At 36.1% G+C, this 21,019-nt stretch overlaps 1 protein-coding gene and 1 long non-coding RNA gene across 2 annotated transcripts; one reads left to right on the top strand and one right to left on the bottom strand.

Annotated features, from left to right (window-relative positions):
- Window positions 1-1,767: 1,767 nt before the first annotated feature.
- LOC127448862 (melanotransferrin-like) lies at window positions 1,768-20,918 on the bottom strand. Its single transcript, XM_051711740.1, has 16 exons — window positions 18,782-20,918; window positions 18,445-18,599; window positions 17,266-17,365; window positions 16,758-16,943; window positions 16,510-16,660; window positions 15,182-15,249; window positions 14,823-15,007; window positions 14,104-14,269; window positions 13,846-13,997; window positions 13,284-13,380; window positions 11,152-11,346; window positions 5,943-6,096; window positions 5,233-5,300; window positions 4,902-5,089; window positions 4,591-4,783; window positions 1,768-3,125 (listed from the first exon to the last, which is right to left on the bottom strand). The coding sequence occupies exons 1-16, from the start codon at window positions 18,828-18,830 to the stop codon at window positions 3,058-3,060; spliced, it is 2,175 nt and encodes a 724-aa protein (XP_051567700.1). The 5' UTR covers window positions 18,831-20,918; the 3' UTR covers window positions 1,768-3,057.
- LOC127448864 (uncharacterized) lies at window positions 13,842-17,470 on the top strand. The gene is made up of 2 exons (XR_007898597.1): window positions 13,842-13,978; window positions 17,177-17,470. It is a non-coding gene; the product is annotated as an uncharacterized LOC127448864 (long non-coding RNA).
- Window positions 20,919-21,019: the final 101 nt, after the last annotated feature.

The following is a 21,019-nucleotide window of genomic DNA, read 5'->3' as shown; positions in this document are numbered from 1 at the left end:
ATATTTGATTTCACTAATATATGGCTTGAATGAATATTTGATTCGCACAAATGGGTGGACCTGAAACGCCCCTTTCTTCTGATTGGTCATCCTGCACCGTCGTCTTCCTCAATGTTGTGAGACAGAATAAAACTTTGCTGCTGTTTAATTGTTCAGATGAATTCGTCTCAGTTAATATTAATTTCTTTACCATTTATTCTCCAAAACTCGCCACTTTTATTATAGCTGAGCTATCTCCCTCATCAAACAGCCAGATTTATCAAACAGCCCTAAACATAAACCTGCTGTCTTTGACGTTGTTCCGGTTTGAAAAAGCATGGTTTTAAATGAGATGACGAAAACCATACATTCATGAGACTATTGAAGCATATGCCTACATTGTTAAGACATAGGCATACGTTTAACTGCAGGGTAAAGTTAACCTTAGGTACAATATTCGTTGGATATTCGCCTATGGTGCGTAAGGGACCGTCTGAAAACTCCACATTTCTTATTTTTAAATTGAGCATTAAATCGAAATTACGAAAACAAGTCATTATTTGTTTTTAATATTGGTTTTGTAAACGAATAAAGAAATAAGTCATTTTTTGTTTTTCCGAGTTTGAATTCCTAATTGTATATTAAAAGAATGTTACACGGATTCACAGCTCCATCAGGTGATGTCATAGCAATTGCAATGTTGACTAAAGGCCATAAATGATTAAACAAACCCTCATTTCCCCACACAGAGGATCTCAAGTGTGCCAAGTATACCACAGTTGTAAATGGGTCAGTGACGTGACGCCCTTCTTTTTTGTCCGGATGTATTAAGTCATAAAATAAATATACTAAAAATGCAATTTGCACAAAAATGACTTGAAGACACTTCTTCTGAACATGTTTTGGACTACTGAGTAGTCCAAAGTCATTTTGATATATACAGAATAGCCTATATATTTTTCTGGGGCTTAAAGAGGTCTAGCTGGTGTAACTATATGGAGACCGAAAAAAAAAAAAAAAAAAAAAGTCTCATTAAAAGGCAGACATTATGGGGAAAACTGTTGGCATAACTAGTTTGGAATAACAAGGACATTATCCTGTAATCTGTAAATATTCTATGCCAGTAGAATAAATAAATAAATAAAAAAGATATTTTAGTGGCAACTAACAATTGCAAATGCTGAATCTGAGCTCCTGTTTACCTTTATCTTATATTTCAAACAGTTCTGGTTTATGATGTGTGTGTATCTGCTACTTTCAATGAGTCCAGAAAGGGAATATATTTTAGATGGAGATATACTTGAATCTGGTGAGCATTGTACTTATGCTTAATGCACTGAATACATGTTACATCTCTTATGCAAAATAATTAATATAACAGGCACAGCACTCGACTCGTCAAAAACGTTGAAGAGGGTTAAACAGAAATTTCTGCACTCTTGCTACTGTTGTTGCTTCTTCAGGAACATATTAATGAACGTAAATGACAGCTCCTCCCCTTTAGGTCATTTTGTTTTCAAGGCCACATTGATTATTTCAAGTCCACTGAAATTCAATAAAATAATAATAATAAAATGCACGTTTTTGTTGAGGTGTAATGTTCAGTAACAAAAGTAAATGGAGAATGTTGGATTTGGTCTAAAAAAAAAATGTTGGACATCTCTGCATTACAATTGTTAAGTGAAGCAGGCCAGTGTAAACAGAATCCTTCTCTGTCAATACTTAATAGTAAACATTTGTGACAGTGCTCAAAGATCTGACCAAATAGTAGAGATGAAAAGCAACCCATATTTTATGATGCTTGTTTATTTAAAAGAACAGAAGCCTATGTAGGCAGTATGTGGTAATACTTGAGCAGACGCACTGGCCTGGCAACTAAATATTAGTTACATTTCAATCATTTCATTGAAAAAACTGCAACAAATAGACAAAGGCAAGCATTAATGAAGGACAATAATGTGTCAGCACATATACACTGATATGGTATCTGAACATATAAAAATAAATCTCTCATAGAAACACATACAATTATAAGTCATACTGTAATAAAACAGTCACCGAAAGTGCACACTGCAGTGAAAACAAAGCAAGCTGAAGGGAATATCAGTAATCTATATAATCTATAGCAGTAGTCCAGTGAGAAGTGATATATTATGTAACGGTAATTCATCTGCTAGAACTCCATTGTGCCGCTGTGATTACTGGGTTTTGGACAAAAGGCACTTGTTAAGTTCCTGATTTGACATTAAAAATACTTTAATAAATTGGATTGAACATTTGCATTGGAACAATACCAACTGAATGTACAAACAAAGGGTTTGTGACAATGTTGCAACAGAACAAAGAGCGCAGGCAATGAAAAGATGTATTACCCCCCCCCCCCCCCAGGTATGCCATCAATGTTTTGCTGAGTGTATCACAATCCAAGGTCTTGTTCATCTCAGTGACCATTTAGCAGATTGATGAAAACATTTATGTTTTATTTTAAAAGCAACAGTATGCAGTTGATTTGTGAATACAAAGCAAAGAAAATACTAATAATAAAGAAAATAAACTTTCTAAAAACTTTCTAAAGAAATTATATTTCCTTCTGCTTTCAGTCTGGGGAGAATAAGAGAGGAAAACAATCAATTAAGTCCAATCCACTCAGTAGTACGACTTAAGTGCATACTGTATGCAGTTACATGATAAATGCTAGACACAGCATATTCACTGATATGGCCTGTGCCTTCAAGTAGCTCATAAAATAATAAAATGTAGCCTTTATAAGCGGCAATAAACATTGTGCAATAAATATGTAACAGGCAAAGCATATGCACTGATATGGCTATTGCCCACAGCATTCAGAAATAATACAGATGGTCTTGAAAATAACAAGTTGTTATGATTCTAATTAAAAAATAATTTAGCCCACTTATTGCTTAGTGCATTTCCCTAATTTAATCTTGTAGCTTTAGATTTTGCAGCTTGATTTTTAACTTAAGTCAATGAAATGCTAAAGATATTAGAATGGGTGAGATGGTCAGATTCAGGAAAAGATGACATCACCGAAGGCCCCTGTTATGGCTGGCAGACCTGCTACAAAGCCAACAGAGACACCAGGGAGCTCGCAATGATCATCAGTAAAAGGGAAGATGAGGAAAATACTGTAAGAGAACAGAAAACAATGCACACAAAGGGGAGAGTTTCAAAACATTATACATTATTTAAAATATACTGTATATTTAACACTCCTGTGGTCATTATTGAAAATCCAATATACCTTTTACTGGGTCACATATATATATGTAGATGTACCAAAAATTAGGACCGAGAGGGAAATATATATATATATATACACATACACACAGTATGTCATATTTTATATGTTATCTGCAAAAGCATTTTAAGATTGCGTGCATTCTTAGCAGGGCCGGATTAATGTCTAAACAGCCCCCTAGGCTTGGAGGTTTACAGAGGCTCCGTTACCTCCGTTCTGGTAATATCTTTGAAAATGTAAATTTTTAATGTTTCTGCTATAAAAAAGCATTTTAAACTAAATGTCTATCACACACTGACATGGTGAAAGTATTTTACATTGTCATGTTTAGATTACATTTGTGGAGGATATCAAAAAAAATAAAATAAGTTTCAGTCTGAAATGTTGAAAATAAGTTACAGAAAATCAGTTAGTCTAAACCAGGGTTGTGCAAAATTCAGAATTAACTCCCAATCAATTCATGAGTTGGAATTAGAACTGAATTGGCCAGCCCTACAGGAAGTTGAATTTGAATGATAGGAAGTGGAATTTACTGAATTGCAATTAAAATAAATTCAACAGTCACACTACACAATTTCTTTAGTCTAAGACACATTTTGTGACAAATAATTCTGTTATTATTTTTTACCAAGTATACATATATAGCTGTACATATTACATATTCATTTTACATATTTAACAATAACAATATTTAAATAAAGTAACTGTCAACTCTGTCCAATGACAATTGCTTTCCTTTTTACATGGTTTTAAACTGTTCAATATTCTGTGCATCTCATGCACATTTCTATAAACATATATTTCATGGAGAGTGATGTAATTAATGTGTTAAACAGATAATATAAAATTTTTACTCATCATATGAAATTGCAAAAGTTACCTACCATGAAAAAATAAAATAAATAAATAAAAATCAAGAAAAACAACATTAATAAAACCAAGCAAATGGCCAAACAATGCAACCATATTATCCATGCCCTAGTGCATGCTGGGAAGAGGGTAAATGGGACTGAACTGCATAAAAAAAAAAAAATTGCATAGGCCAATTTGAAATAAATGCTTTAATCCAACTCACTACTGTGAGTGTTGGTTCGACTAAGTATGTTGTAATAGAAAAGCACATTGAGATGCATTCCTTAAAGTTGCTAAGCCCAACTTTTTGATAACACACAGCCTTGAGTGTTCTTTTGACTCTTTGGCAAAGAGCCAAAGAAACCATGAAACATCTTTTCAAAAATAAGTTTCAGTATCTACAATACCTTCTGCCAAAAATGAAGTTCTCCAACATTGCTGTTAAATATGTACAGTATATTAAATGGCTTGACAATATATATTACATAAATCGACACTACCTGTTGAGGACGCTGAGCACTCCATGGCCGTCACCGCATCCAGATAACTTTGGCCAAGCCACTCCTCGTAAGTCTTCTTCTCACCCACGCCAATCAAAGAGATGGTTGAGTCCTTGAAAATCAGGTCTGATCCCTCATATGCTTTGGAGTCAAACATTTTGAATCCTGAGACAGTATTAACTCCAAAGAATTTCTGAAAGATACAAAAAAAATTGTATAGGTTATTCAAAATCAAATAAAAAAACAGGAAACAAAAGTATTTATATTGCACTGAAAAATTAGGGAAGTGAAATGGGGTTTTTGTATGCTACCTGAGCTTTGTCCAGAAGACCAAAGACAAGGTGGTGGTTTATATCGGGTCGTACCATAACAGCATGGGAGGGGACACGGGCCAGGTTGCACTTACTATACTGAGTGACTTCAGCACGAGACTCCTGTGAGCAAAGCAGCTGAAACTCCTTGGAGTCCAAGTTTACTGCCCAAGGCTCTGTATTGTTTCCTGGAAATAACAATTCTGATATAAATTGGAGACCTCAACACAACACAAGTCAGCTTGTAATATATAATATACATAATAAACAAGTTTAAGTCTTTTTTTATGTACTGTAAATGACAGCTGAGGTGAGAACTAATGAGTGTTACCATTTGTGTTCTGGAAAACAGTGGAATGTTTGACAAAGGCCACATCACCATGACCTTCAACGAGGCACCTGGGAACATAAACAGGAACTATAAAAATTTTCAGGTTCTTCACACTGGATGACTTAATTCTTCTAATGTTATTCCTCCAATAGCTGCTCTGTGTAATCCCATCATTATACTCAAAAACAACTATAAGTAAGCCAATCGTAGATTGATTTGCCCAAACAGTGTAAACACTGCAATCTGTTTGTCTGAACGTCTCGACAAAGCAGCATTGTCTCAACCAATGCCATGAGTTTGAGGAGGGACTACTTGTTTGTCCTACCAATGGCAAATGGGAAACCAGATTTGAAAACAGTCATTAGTTTTATTTCAAATAACAGACTGCAGCTTTAAGTTATTATCAATACATTTCATCAATTATATTCATTCATGCTCTTTAGAATTGAGCTCTTCACACAGAACACCATTACACAAACTGTATGCGTACTATATTATATATTCATATTATGGAAAATATGTTGTATTTTCTGTGTGTTAAATGTTTACTTAAAGTATATATTTTATATTGTAATATACTGTATGTAATTCTGTTTCATGAATAACCGACTGATATGGCATGCTACGGTAACTATGTAAAACAATCTGTAAAAGGTAAATTTGCACAACATGATTCAGAGCAATTCAGATATATTTGTACAGAGTATTACCTGAAGGCTCCATTGTAACCGTCATACAGATCCTTGCCCTTGACACACTTGTTTTGACCACTGGAGTCTCCGATGCACTGCTCGCACAGGTTACTGGGGAAACCATCCTGATTGGCTCCAGGAACACAGGCAGAATTAAAGAACTCCCCAGCAGCTATGGAAAAAATGTTGGGCAGCGTCACAAAATGATCCCACTTTCAATACAGTAATTACATGTGCCATTCATCTCAGTGTATGATGACTTCATAATATTTTTTTTTATTAACAGCATCAAGAAACATCATTACAGGAGTCACATGAGGCTGCGCAAGGAGCGGACATATAAACGACGAGCTCTGCGCACTTTGCTAGTTTTTAATAATTTTTATGTCATAAACCGGTGAGACTCGACACATCCTGCTACATAACTGTTCTATAAAGTCAACATGGCAAAGAAGTCAAAATCCTCGGGCTCTGGAGATATTAAAAGACATTTACGTTCTCAAGCTGAAACCTCTGACGGGCCTGCGGACGGTTTCATTTGTACAGTGCAGCGGAAGAAATCCAGCGTCAACTGGAAAACATGTCTGTAATGCTGACGAAAATTGTTGAGGATCTTGCTGTAATACGTCAATTGATTGGTTAAGTTGGTTACAAGATTGTTGGACATCGAGAGACAGATCAATTATCTGGAGTCATTGGAGAGGGAATTATCTGCTAATCCGCTAGCGACCAAGATAGATTTGGAACGAGTTTTTGAAAAACTGGAAGATTTGGAGAACCGTAGTAGGCAAAATAATGTCTGAATTGTTAGAATTCCTGAGCATGAGGAAGGCAGAGATATGGTAAAATTCATAGACGAGCTCTTGCCGAGTCTGCTCGACATAACAGGTCATAAGCTGGTAATCGAGCTCACAGAGTCCCGGCTCGCAGATCCGTGGAGGGAGTTGTTCCCAGACTTTGTGAATTCGACAAGAGAGAAATGTGATCGATTCAAGAAATGCAAGAAACTCTTACATCAACGGAAGATCGCTTTTGCTCTGATGTTCCTGGCCAAGTTAAGAATAGATACTAAGGACGGCTGCAAAGTATTTACATACCCACAACAAGCAATGTCCTTCATAGAGGCAATGGACTGAGTAAGCCATTTGATGTTTCTCATGTGGCCCCCGAGTGAGCTCGTCTCGCCGTACATACACTTGGTTGTCCAAGGAAGCTGATCACCTTCTTTGTTTCTTTTTGTGCTTGTTCCGCCTAGCGGATGGAGTTTGTTTTGTGGAATAACACTCCTTTGGGACAGTTGTGGATGAATCTGCTCGTTCTTTGTTTTTATGCCTCCTATTGGCTGGAGCTTGTTTTGTGGAGTATTTTTTATAGGACATTGGAAGGATTACGTCATCTGCTGCACTTATGAAACAGCCGGCTCACTGAAAATTCATTTGACACTCCGAGGAAACTGAACAGGCATTTATTTGTTTTTATTTATTTTTTTGAGCTGGTTCCGCTGGAGGCTGGAGTTTGTTTTGTGGAGGAACATACCTTCGAGACAGTTCTGTGAAGGAATTTACACGTTTTTTGTGTTTATTCTGCATATTGGCTGGAGTGTGTTTTACAGAGTATTTTCTGTTATGTAATTTTGTCTCACAAAATTTGTATAGGAACACCGCACTTGAGCAATCCAATGGCAAAGTTGTCGCGGGGACTCTTGTAGGCGTACATGGACTCTTTGAGTTTAGAGGGTTGGCACTGTCGTGCGTGGGTTAATGCGCACGTTTTTCTTTTTTTCTGTTTGTTTGGTTCTGGGGGAAGTTCGGGGTTTGATTGTTGCACTAATGGGGAATGTGGTCTTTATAATCTTGTTTTTGACACACAATCTATGTTTTGTAATATGTCAAAATGTAAAATGTTAATATGAGTGGATTATCTCTCTCCACGTGGAATGTGAATGGGTTGGGGCACCTCATAAAGAGAAGGAAGGTTATTTCTTTTCTTAAACGTAAAAAATATGATGTAGTGTTTCTTCAAGAAACGCATCTTTGCCTGCAAGAAGCTGAAAAATTTGGGAAGATATGGGGTGGACTCATGTTTTCTTTAGTGCTGGCTCGAGTAAGAGCAGGGGAGTCATTACATTGATAAGTAAATATCTACAATTCAAATGCCTCAAACAGATTAAAGATTAATCAGGAAGAGTCATTATTGTTTTAGCAGAAATTCAGGGGCAGAGGTTGATTTTGGCTAATATTTACGCATCTAACGCTGATGATCAGGGCATTTTTATAGATCTTGAAGGGATGTTGCAAGCCGCTGGCACCTCTCATGATATAATATTGGGAGAAGACTTTAATCTGTTTATGGACTCAGTAGAGCAACAGTGACGCTCCACAGGATGTGTAAAAACTTGGTCTTACAGATATTTGGAGACTTTGGAACCCATCTGGTAGGGACTATACATTTTTTTCATCAATCCATAAGATTTATTATAGAATACATTTTTTAATATATATCTTAGTCCCTTATTTCATCTGTTGTTGATTGCTCAATTGGAAACATCTTAGTCTCAGATCATGCCCCGGTGAGTTTAGAGGTGTTGACACATATGGAGAAAAATAAATCATATAGTTGGCATTTTAATGTGTCCCTTTTGCAAAATCCTGAATTCTGACAAATGATAAAAGCCGAAATTAATGTTTATATGGAGACCAACTGGTCCTCAGTATCCTCTGTGGGCGGTTTTTAGGAGTTGGATCATACAGTATGCCTCATTCATCAAAATATCCAAAGAACAAGAACTCATGGAGTTGGAAGAGAATATTAAAAGTACCGAGACAGAACTGAAGCGGTGAATGTCGTCTGATGGCCTCAGAGAATTGACCCAATTGAAATACAGATATAATACTATTTTGTCATGGAAGGTGGAGTTTTGGCTATTCAGGGCAAGTCTGGGGACAAAGCAGGGAGGCTTTTGGCTAGATACATAAAGCAGAGAGAGTCTTTTTCTACCATTCCCTCAGTGAAATCTGCTGGTGGTGAAATTTTTACCTCATTGATATTAATAATGCTTTTAAAGAATTCTGTCTTGATCTTTATAATTCCACATCTTCATCTACTAATGAAGATATTAGCAACTTTGTGGAACCATTAGATCTCCCTAAACTGACGACTGAGCAATAAAAAAATCTCTTGATATTTAGAAGAATATTTCAGCTCTGTAGGTCCTCAAAATGCAAGTGAATGGGTGCCAAAATTTTGAAACTCCAAAAGCCACATAAAGAGAGCATGAAAGTAATCCATATGACTCCAGTGGTTAAATCCATGTGCTCAGACACGATATGATAGGTGTGGGTGAGAAACAGATCAATATTTAAGTCATATTTTGTCATAAATTCTACTCCCTGCCCATTAAGGGGCAATATGTAAGAAGGATGTGAATCACCAAAAACAGAGGATGGAGAATGAGAACATGAAAGAAAAGTGGAAACTGACTGAGCAGGAGGAGAATTTAGAGTAAAAAAGAACTTAAATATTGAACTGTTTCTCACCCACACCTATCAAATCACTTCAGAATATATGGATTTAACCACCAGAGTTGTCTGGAGTACTTTTATTTTGCCCTTATGTGCATTTTGGAGCTTCAAAATTTTGGCACCCATTCACTTGCATTGTATGGACCTACACAGTTGAGAAATTCCTCAAAATCTTTGATTGTGTTCAGCAGAAGAAAGAATGTCATACACATCTTGGATGGCATGAGGGTGAGCAAATGATGAGAGAATTTTCATTTTTGGGTAAACTAACCCTTTAACAGATCACTAGTAATGTACAATAAAATAGAAATGCGATGAAACTGTCATATATGGTCATATTCATAATTGAATGAACATGGACTGTAGATCTGGCATTTATACTTGATACACAAATGAAAGTTACAAATGCACAAAATCCTTTTTTATGTTGCACTGGTCTATATGACAGTGGTTTTGGACTTCATTTTGACACCTATTGGCATGGATGCAGCATCAAGCCATTGTAAAAATGCCCTTATTTCAGTTAGCTATGACGAATTTACTCCCTGACTGAAAGTGTTCAATAACAGGGGGCTAGATAAAGTGATGAAGTGAGTTGTAGAGACATAAGGGATATAAGCGGAGGAGACAGACTACTCTTGACCACTTAGAGAAATCATAACACTAAATATGATGACTGTAGTCCTGCCTTACAATTAAAAGAGCCAGTCCCCTTCTGACAGAGGCACTGCAATGCCTGAGCATCCATATGGTGGCTGTTAGAATGGAAGTCCCACATTACACTTAAAAGAGCCAATGATCTGTGTTTACTCGAGAATGTGTATGCACATATCTGGACCAGCCTGAAAAATACCTTTTTCCGTGTGTGATTTGAGCTAAAGCAGCACAATTTACGATAACACTGTTGTCATTGTCATAATTTGAAAACTGTTATTTGAATGTTAATCTAAACAGTTTTTGCAATTTCAGTCTTGCCCCATTCAAGCAGATAGGAACTGTACTTGCATTGACTGGAAATAGCTGCCCAGAGGCATTACCAATATGGCTGCTGAGTGAACTGAACTGCCTTAAAGCTGAAGTGTGTAATATCTGCACCATTGAAAGGAAATGCAAAAACAAACATTGTTTTCAAACATCTTTCCGAATACACTCCGCGTTTGCTGTTAATCGAACAAACAGATAGTCCCAACTCGCCAACGCCATTAGTTGAATCAGTGCTGTTGTGTCTGGCTGGATGGGCCGCTCAAACAAACACAGCAATTTGTATAGCGCCACAGAGACATAGTGTTTACAGTTTTAGAAGAAATGAACCTGTGTATGACTTACTCAAAGTTGTCTCTGCATATTAAGCTGGGTTATGAGAAAGTATTTTAAAACCAAAAAAGTTCCAGACTTCAGCTTTAAAGGGAATTCTGGTTGTATTTGGCAGGCCATATGATCTTAACATGGCGGCCCCCATTTGGCGACCTGTTTATGTAGAAAAAGGCCACTAATATGACTGAAGACTCATGTGAGAGTGCAACATTGAAATGTAAAAAAAAAAAAAGTACTAGTCATTTCTTTATGTGTGAAACTTTTTAATGAAGAAAAAAAAAAATCACTGAATGTACATTAAACTTATTGGCCCTATTTATTATAACAGAACAAAGTGTTTGCAAATGTTTGATCATGATATATAGTCAACTACTGTATATACAGTATCCTACCTTGGGCCAATTGGCATTTCTGTGGTCTGATGATGCCTTTTTCTATGAGCACACCCATGGGAATGTTCCAGCCTGCAGTCCTGCCATAACCTGTGTGACAAGAGCGCTTACTCTTGAGGTCACTGAGTCTCTGGATGTCTCTGTTGCTCTTCCTCAGCACAGCTACAGCATAATAAATGCTGCCATCAGTGTCTCCTGAGACGGACAGAGAATCACAGTAGCTTGTGAAAAGTCATCACACTGAATATTAAGTTGATTAAACTGATTATGTTCATGGGGTGCTGCTGAAAATCTGCCCCAGACACAAGTAGTTACCCAATGAACACATGTTTGAGTGTTTGCACAATATATCAGTGTTTCACAGATTTTTTTTCTGTATGTACCCCCACAGTCCCATCAGTATGGCTCAAGTACCCCTTCACTGACACCAAACCAGAAATGTGCTCCTTTATAATAATATTAATAAGTCACTTTTAAAGGAAAACACTATTAAACAAACAAAACCAAGTATCTTGATATTCTGCTATGAGATTCATCTAGAAGAAATTTATAAAACATGCACACATTATGCACGATTTTGTTTTCTTCCATTAAAGGGATAGTGCACCCAAAAATAAAAATCTCATTTTGTTCCAAAGCTGTATGACTTTCTTCTATGGAACGCAAATGGAGATGTTAGGATCAGAATGACATTCTCAGTCACATTTCACTTTCACATTTCAAATTATGTTAAAAAAAAAACTAGACTAACATACTTCCTAAAGTCTCCTTTTGTGTCTCATGGAAGAAAAAGTATTTTGGAACAAAATAAGAGTAAATTATGACAGAATTTTCATTTTTGAGCGAACTATCTCTTTTAAAATGGAACTGAAAATAATCATGAGATTAATCAGGATTCGTTCTTGTTCTTGTCAGTTAGTAGTTTTGTAAGTCTTTGACAGCTCTATATATTATTAAGTTGTCATTTTTGTTTTATCAAGTACTCCTGGTACCCAAGGCCGTAACCACAATATACATTGAGGGGGACAAGTCCCCTCCAATAATCAGATTTGGCCAGTTTAATAACTGATATCCTTGTTGCTGTTCTGCTGCAGTCCATTATGCACCACTGTCTAACTGTCATTAAGTTGTTGCAGGAATAATATAATGGTTAAAAAAAGCTTTGATTTTTATCGTGAATAGTATTAACATCGCTTGTCAATGTCATCTGATATAGCCAATTATATTGATGAGGGCGGGACTCAAGATTAAGAAGCTGATCGGGAACCTCATGGATTATTCCAGCACCACGCAGCATACACGCATCAGTGTCAGCAGTTCAGGTTAAGAGTGTTAGTGTCATGTAAGATATCAGCATACTGTTTAACTAAACATGCAATATTTCCCCACTATTTTATGATTTACATTTTGTACTGACCAACAGTCATTCCCAATGGTGCAAACTAGTCACCATTTGGCGAAATTCACTGTTTTGAATTGAAAATATGTCATGTACAGTACATGATTTATATGTCATTCATAATTGTGAATGTGAAAACATTAACAGAGCCGTTTTCAGCATATCAGGCTTAAGACAAAGAGCGAATGCATGTATATTGATAAGAAAATGATCAATAAAACACAAAGTAGAGCGTTATCACCCTCAGATTAGAACTAGAAAATGATTAAACTTGTGACTTGTGGCTTCCATTTTAGTTTTTAGGTTGTGGCAAGGACAGTGTCATATATTTTTAATGCAAATATTATTGGGTAATAATTTAAAATTAATTTAAGACTGTCTAAATAATTTCTTTATGTTTTTAATTAATTCTGAATTTTGTACAGACACTGGTAGTCTTGTACTGTGTGAACATGTATCTTTCAAAACCAAAAATTATAACATTTTGGGTTTTTATCGCATTTAAAACCTTTATTCAGAAAAGTATTGCATTCAGCGCCTTTACTATTTTAAAGGACCAAAGAGGACAATTATATATGTGACCTCAACACTTGTGACCCCCTCCATCCCCAAAATGGTTTGGTCCCCTCCAGTGTTCAAGACATCACCACTATACACAAACAATATTATATTAAAAAGTAGTCAGAAGCACACTAAGTCAAAGGAGTATAAATTGATAGTGCAAGACTCTAACCTGTGTAGCTCTCCCCAGCAGCAGGTATCAGCCCAAAACTCTTTCCTGCTGTGTAGATATAGCCTCCATCAAGAGTGATGGCATCGGCTTCCTTGTTCTGGAGGAAACACAACATTGTATGTCTCTCCAAGGCATTGTATGCCTCAGTCAAATTCTTTTTATGTAGATTATTGCAGGTTTTAGTAAGAAAACCCTGCAAGTAAGAGGGTTTGGCATATAAAGGTGAAGTGTGTAATTTTCTTAAATGAAATACCAAAAGTAAGGATTTTTTTCAAACAGGTTTCCAGAACACTCCCCTTATCTGCCATTGGTCGCCCAAACAGAGACAGTAGTCCAGCCCCAAACTCAATCCAATGTTGCTCTGTTGGGCTGATCTGGATGCTCAAACAAAGGGAGCTACTGTATTTGATAGAGCCACAGTGTTTCCAGGGAAATCAAGCAATGAATAGCTAACTTATACTGTAGTTGACTCTGCCTATTAAACTGGGATAGGACAGAATATATTAATATAAAAAAATGACACTCTTCACCTTTAATTTATTTAGATTCTTGATTGGCATACTTTAATTTTCTGCATACAATCCTCCACAGATTTGCCGTTGAGACACGTAATATCAGGAATAATTTTTTTGCTTTTGAAAGCCACGGCCATGTCTGCGCATTTCTGCTGCTCTCCATGAGACAGGACACACCAGGTGAGATGAGAGGGAACATCTACAGACACACAAACATGCAAACACACACACACACACAAATATATATGTATATATAAGAGCCAAACATTTTTGTGATGGTTTGATGAAAAGGTAAAGTTTCATACCAGACTCTGAGCAGTCTATAGCTCTTAATATGGCATAGTAACTTCGGCCCATCCACTCAATATAGTTTTCATTTCCAGCTGAGATAAATGTTGTTGAAGCATCACTGAACAACAGGTCGTTCCCAAAGAAGGGTGCCGAGGAGAACATGGAGAACCCAGACTTTTGCTATGGAGAAACATACAAACATGCATGCACAAAGTGTTTAAATTAAGTTGCAAACTTAAATCAAATGTTGAGTTTGTATTGACACGTACAAATCCTAATACACTAATAATTTCTAAAAAAAAAAAAATTGGTTAACCCCAAAACGACTGTTTAAAATGGCGATACGGCTCAAATAAAACACTTTGAGGATTAATGTAAGTGCTTTTCTAAATTTATAGGAGGGATCAATATAATGCCACAACTGCTTTCCACAGGATGTAGTTTAATTTGTATTGAAACTGGAATATTTCTTACTGTTTAACAAGCATAAAACGCACTAAATTTAGCAAATGTGGTATAAGCTAAATAAATGTAATTCAAGATTGAAAACAAGTCTTAATATCTGCAAGTCTTAAAAAAATATTTTTTTTCTCAAGCAAATTTGTCTTGTTTAAAGTTTGTTTTTACTGTGGAAAATAAGACAGAAATACATACATGCAATCTTTTGATTTTTCTGCATACAAAAAATACTGATAAATGATTTTAAACAGTGAATATTGTGAATGGATCATACCAGTCCCTCACGCAACATGTTGTAAACCACCGAACTGCTGATGTCTGTGTGGACAACAATGCCTCTTGATGGCACCCGAGCCAGATGGCATCTCTCATAATCACTGACTGGACTGCGGGTGCCGTCCCGACAAAGGAGCTGATAGTCATCTGAGTGCAAGCCTTGAGTCCATGAGTCCCCTTTACCTGAGACACGGAGTTCCAAGATTTCTGATTATTTTCTGATCTGTACAACTTCATGTACACATCGTAATCTCTCTCTTATCCCGCTTATAAAAAGAGTAACTTTTTGACTTTGCTAGATCCACACTTCCTGGAAACAACATCATCACTGTGTATCCTTATTGAGTGTTAATTTACCATCAGTGTTCTCGCCTACAGTGGTGTGCTTCACAAAGGCAACATCCCCTGCACCTTCAACCAAGCACCTGTGGAGCCCAAAACAATAGCTGACATGCTGAATATATATTTCTTACTATCAGTGCTGTCAAGAGACAGCATCACTTAATGAAACAAAAAATGGAAATTATGTCATTCAAAACCCTTAAGACTTCCTTTCTTCCGTAAAACATAAAAGGTGAATTTTTTAAGCATATCGTTGCCACTCTTTTCCATATAATAAAAGTGGAATCAGGACTATGTCTGTCAAGCTCCATATTTACAAAAAAGCACTAAAAAGTATAATAAAAGTGGTTCATACGACTCATGCAATATTCCAAGTCTTCTGAAGCCACACAATAGTTTGTATGAGGAACGGTCCAAGATTTAAGTCATTATTCACTGATAATCTTCCTTTCCAGTGAGCCATTAACTTCTGTGACTGGATCAATCAGTGAGTTAAACTTGAGTATGATTATTCAGATTGGTTTTGTAAACTGGATGGATTCATCAAATTTGTTCACAAATCGAACTTTGCTGCTTCTCATAAACATGCCAAAGATAGCAGACTGTTCACTCTGGGAATAAGGTGACAGTAGGAAACTGGAAGTGTTGTTGAACATATGGGTGTGCGTGAGCTTCTGTGTGAAACGTCCAGAGAGTGACAGCAAAAGCAATTTTTTTTGTTGTAAATGATGTATTACAGTCAACAGGAATGCATATTTGATTAAACCTCTAAACCAACCCTAAACCTAACCATCAGTGGAGTAAAAATGTGCTCACCATTGTGTACAGAAAACAACCAAAGTACTCGCATTACACATCAGTAACTGTAGAGGGAAAGGTGATCATGGTTGAAATGATGCAAAAATGTCTTATGGAGGATTGCACTTGTCAGTAATTCTGCAGTATAGGGGTTGGTTTCGGTGTACATGAACTTTTGGAAACTACATGTCGATTTCCCATTTGATCGTGTTGAGGAGATGCAAAGGCCCACCCTTGCAACAACCAAAATTCCTATCAGTTCCTCAGAAAGCAAACAAATGGCATAAGAAGTCTTGGAATAAAACGCATGAGTTAAAGGGAATGAGCATTTTTATTTTTTTATTTTTTTTTACTTAAATGCTCCAGTCCCAGTAATAGCATTGAAAAGAGCGATCATATTCTTCAGAATATCTCCTTTTTTGTTCCACGGAAGAAAGAAAGTCAAACGGGTTTTAAAGTAAATGACGGCAGAATTTAAATTTTTGGGTGAACTATCCCTTTAAGTTATGTTTAGTATAGTGTGAAGTGTTTCATAAATCTAGTACCTGAATGCCCCATCATATGAATAGTATTTCTCATTGGTGTTTTCATCACACTTAAAGTTTCCTGACCCGTCTCCTACACACAGCTGACACAGGGACGCAGGGTCGTCCTTAGCCCCTGGGACACAGCTGGCGTTAAAGAAGTCAGCAACCCCTATAAAGCCAGCACAAGTAACAAGACACTTTTCTTTCTGATAGTCAACAAGCAGGCTGGCATTTCTAGATGTGCTTCACCAACAGTGATGGATTACCTTGAGGAATGTCACACCCCATAGCAGACATCATTCCACTGTCAATCAAATACCCAACAGGGACATTCCAGCCAACAGTGCGGTGCTTGCCAGTGTGACAAGACTTCTTCCCCTTTAGATTGTTGATGCTGATGGCTGAATTTGTCCTTTTAACCACAGCAACAGCATAGTACGTTATTCCCTTCCCTGTGGCCATTAAGAGAAGAACAATTAAATGACTTTATGTTAGCTGATCTAAAAGATGATTTACTCTGAATCTTGTCGGATCAAAAAAGGAAAAGTCCACAACATCATTACTTTCATACTATAATGTAGGCTACTATATAACATTATAAATTAAACACAATCAAATACAGGTACAGGCATTTACTGTTAATAATTAACCTAATGGTGTATGCCCTTAATCACTGTCTTTCCAGTCCCACAGAGTTCAGAGGAACAGCTTGCATAATCTGGTGTCCACATTAACAATGTCAGATTGAAAAAGACTATGAAAAGAAGAGCATACCATCTGCTGCAGACTCTCCAGCTGCGATTTTGAAGCTAGCTTGCTTAGCAATGTCATATATGTCTTTAACATTGGCTGAAAAAGCATCAACTTCATTTTTCTGAAAAAGGGAATATTTATGACAAAATACAACAATTTAATAATAAAAAAATTAAAATGTAATGATTCAACAAGCTTGTACTTTGTTAATAAATGAAGATTATGACTCATGAGCCTTGCAATTTATTTATTTATTTATTTTTTGCAAATGCACCATCATTAAATTAAATTAAACATTAAACCCAAAAAATTATCTGGAGAAGAACACTTGTTCTAATATAATAAGATACAATAAATAGGCCATAACAAAATATAATGGTAATTTCTAATAAGGTTTTACTCGTTAACATGGGTTAAGTACTAAATTAATATGAACTAACAATGAACAATACCTATACAGCACTTGGGTAATGTAAATTTCAACACGTGCTTGTAAATGTTTAAAACTATAAGCTGCAGGCTATTCATTAACATTAAAAGGCAGTATGAACTAATGTGAAAAATCATTAAACAACAGTATTTTCATAAATGAGCATAGTAATAAATGCTGTAAAAATAGGCCTATTGTGCATTGTTTATGATGCTTAATGTATTAAAGGTGCGCTCAGTTTTTTTGAATATCATCTTGGACACACACTGACACCTAAAGGCATGGATGCAGCATCCTTCAAATGCAATAGTTTAAAGTTACTGGTGCCACAGAAATTCACTATTCACAGTCATACAGGATTAATTTTATCTTTAAGTGAAAATATTCAACAACACGGTGGTTACTAAGATTGAGCAAGTGGTATTCTGCTGGTCATGTGATTGTAACATGGCAGCTCCCATGAGTGGCCCTCTCCATGTAGAACCCCCCCCCCCCCCTGCTTTTATAAAGTTACTGATATGACTGGAGTCATTATCTCAAGTAAGTGGTCATGATTTTTTTTTTACAACTCTTTCAAAAATACAGTTCATTTCTTTAGAAGAAAAACTTTTTAAATGAGGAAAAAAATGACTGAATACACCTTTAACTAATGTTAACAAACTACCAATAAATAAATAAATAAATAGCATATTTTAAGAAAATAGATTAAATGCATGGTCTAGCATAAAATAATAATAATAAAAAAAAAAAAATTAAAAAAAAAAACTTACGTTGAGTTTTTGAGCGCATTCGGCTTTAGATGAGGCCAGAACACAGCGCAGTGATGGCCGAATTGCGGCGTTTGTGAAGGCCTGAGCCATGGCTTTACATTTGGACTCCTCCGCGGGGGAAATAGCGCACCACCTTATGGCACTCTGTCCTGACACTGCACGAAGTGATTTACAACATTTATAACAAAATCATTTTTATTTTTCACATCCCATGAATCGAGTTCAAACTACAAAGCTATATTAAACTCGAAGATCACATATATACTACAGCAAAATATCAAAATACAGAAGAGAAACTTATGTTTTATTGTTCACATTAACTTGAAACGTTTCTTACCATAATGCGTAAAGGCAAGCAGAATGGTTAAAAAAGCCCAAGTGTCCATCTCTGCTGATGAGTGTGCGCAGGTGTGTGGTAGTCCAAGACTTCTAGGTTTATATTTGAGAGTCTGTTTCAAAGTCCAAAATACAAGTCAGCTCTTCGACATAACTGGACCGGAGATGGCTCTATAGCACCTTATCATAAAACGACCTCGATGAACAGACGATTTCGGGATTTATGGACTCAAATGTGACCAGGCGTGAGGTTTTTGCCTACACTTAATCTGACACGTCCAAGAGGCGGGGCGGAGGTCCATGGTGCACACAGAGGGGTCTTTCATTCTTGCAATTGGAAAATAGTAACCAAGGATTCATTAGGTCTTTAAAAAAAACAAAAAAACATACCCCTACACAAAGAGAGACTACCAACATAGTAGGGCAGACATACATATTTATAACAAATACAAATTATATTTAAAATAATAAAAGTTTATTCTTTATTTGAATAGCTATTTATTTTTATTTCTTCACCAAGTTAAGGTGCCCCTGATATATTTTAGACTCAGTGCTGTGTTCAAGGAAAATAGCAATAATATTCAGAGACAACATACAGCACCACTCAGGCCATATACTGTATACGTCTTCAAAAAAGTAAATTAAAGTGATAGTTCACCCAAAAATTTAAATTCTCATTTTGCTGTCCCAGATGTGTATGACTTTCTTCTGCAGAACATACATTTCAAAGCTCTGTAGGTCCATTCAATGCAAGTGAATGGTGACCAGAAATCTGAATCTCCAAAAATCACATAAAGTCAGCATAAAAGTAATCCAGACAGGATATGATAGGTGTGGGTGAGACAGAGATCAATTTTTTTTTTTTTTTTTACTATAAACCTCCACTCTCACTTACACATTCTTCTTTTATAGTTTGGTTATTTGCATTCTTCATGCATATCACCACCAGGAGTGGTCAAAGGTGGAGATTTATATAATCTATATAAGGATTTAAATAATCTGTTTCTCACCCACACTTATCATAAATGATGAAAGAATTTTAATTTTTGGATCAACCATCCTTTTACGTCAGATTAAAACAGTAATATCTACTGTAAATGCTGCCTTGAACAAGATGAGTTACTTGAAATTAAACTAGTTTCCAGGCATAAAATATGCATGTGAGATACAGGGCCATCACTTACATTTACAAGCTGGGAAATTTTTATTTGATTTTTTATGGGTGACAAAGACTTACCAGAGACATGATTCTCAGTACCAATTACTGGTTTTACAACAGGACGGATGTTTAAGACCATCCATTCAAAATGAGCTACAATAAAGCACAATCTGTCAGTGCTCACAGTTGAAAACTTATCTGCTCTCCAACTGTTCTACAGTATTGCATAACAGGAAATGAAATAGAATACTGTATACAGTATACCTGCTCAAAAGGTAAATGTGTTTTGATTCATCTGTTCCTGATATCTTGCCTTTGAGTCAATAAAAATCTTTTTTGCAGACAAAATATTAAAAGAAGTGAATTACCTTGTCTTCATAACTACACTGTATATAAAAAGGATACATTCATAAACACTGTGTATGAGAAAGAAGTCTTTTAATTAGCTGTTCTCCTCTTTAAACAATGGAATGAATCAAATTGGCAGATTATTTACATAATCCAGACAAAAATGAGTTAGAAAGCTATGGTGACATATTAGCAATCTTTTAGAAAACAATCATCTCCGATAAATTAAAAATGAAATGGGGATGCTGTCAGTGCGCCCCCTGGTGGAGAGTTAAAGGCGTGTGTTAGAGAATGACAAAGCAAATCTCTCTTCAGCTGTGGGCAATCAACAAGTTCACATACATGGAGGCAAGTGTCTATGAGCCTCTAACGTTTACATTTCATGCTAACTCTGACATTTTCACAATCCCAGGTGAGAACAGTAAGAGAAGCCCTCTCACTAATTTTTAACGTGATAAAGACTATTGCTTTTACAAATCATGCTCATCACATGAGAAAGTATATAAGTAAAAAGGAGAGAGGGCTAAAGAATACAAACTGCCAATTTCATATCGTTTGACCAGATGCAATGGAACGCAACCATTCCTGTGTATCGGTGTGCTTTGCGCAAAAAAAAAAAAAAAAAAAAAAAAAAAAATATATATATATATATATATATAAAAAAAAAAAAAAAAAAACAACAACAACAAAAGTCATGGTGGTAAAGGAAAATATATATCTATTTATACATTT

The sequence above is a fragment of the Myxocyprinus asiaticus genome, chromosome 12 (genome assembly GCF_019703515.2).
Source record: "Myxocyprinus asiaticus isolate MX2 ecotype Aquarium Trade chromosome 12, UBuf_Myxa_2, whole genome shotgun sequence".
Taxonomy (NCBI): Eukaryota; Metazoa; Chordata; class Actinopteri; order Cypriniformes; family Catostomidae; genus Myxocyprinus; species Myxocyprinus asiaticus.
This window is presented reverse-complemented; position numbering and strand designations above follow the sequence as displayed.

Bases quoted from the DNA above. Each gene is read 5' to 3' on its own strand.
- LOC127448862 (XM_051711740.1), bottom strand. From the start codon at position 18,830: ATGGACACTTGGGCTTTTTTAACCATTCTGCTTGCCTTTACGCATTAT. The intron at 14,270-14,822 runs GTATGATCCATT...GTTTCTCCATAG, and splicing joins ACATGTTGCGTGAGGGACTG to CAAAAGTCTGGGTTCTCCAT. The intron at 13,998-14,103 runs GTATGAAACTTT...GTGTGTCTGTAG, and splicing joins TATAGACTGCTCAGAGTCTG to ATGTTCCCTCTCATCTCACC.